At 64.5% G+C, this 211-nt stretch overlaps 1 protein-coding gene across 1 annotated transcript in view; it reads right to left on the bottom strand.

Annotated features, from left to right (window-relative positions):
* Positions 1 to 208, bottom strand: part of LOC104515785 (peregrin-like) — a gene marked incomplete at both ends in the record, with an annotated part of 729 nt that extends 521 nt beyond the window's left edge. The window contains one exon of the mRNA XM_010159890.1: positions 2 to 208. Within this exon, the coding sequence (XP_010158192.1) occupies positions 2 to 208 (207 nt within the window). The remainder of the gene's footprint in view (position 1) is intronic.
* Positions 209 to 211: the final 3 nt, after the last annotated feature.

The following is a 211-nucleotide window of genomic DNA, read 5'->3' as shown; positions in this document are numbered from 1 at the left end:
CCAGCCGGTCCATCAGGTACTCGAAGATCTCCTGGGGAATGGGGCTCACGCCCTCTGTCTTCCGCCGCTCGTTCATGATGTCCAGCCAGATGTAGTCTTCCTCGTCCATGTCGTACTCCACCTCCTCGTCCAGCTCCTCGGCCGACTTCTCGATGTACCTGGAAGGGCAGCGCGGCGGTGAGGGCACGGCCGGCGGGCTCTCGGGGCTGCT

Source organism: Eurypyga helias, unplaced genomic scaffold (assembly GCF_000690775.1).
Source record: "Eurypyga helias isolate BGI_N326 unplaced genomic scaffold, ASM69077v1 scaffold42439, whole genome shotgun sequence".
NCBI lineage: Eukaryota > Metazoa > Chordata > Aves > Eurypygiformes > Eurypygidae > Eurypyga > Eurypyga helias.
This window is presented reverse-complemented; position numbering and strand designations above follow the sequence as displayed.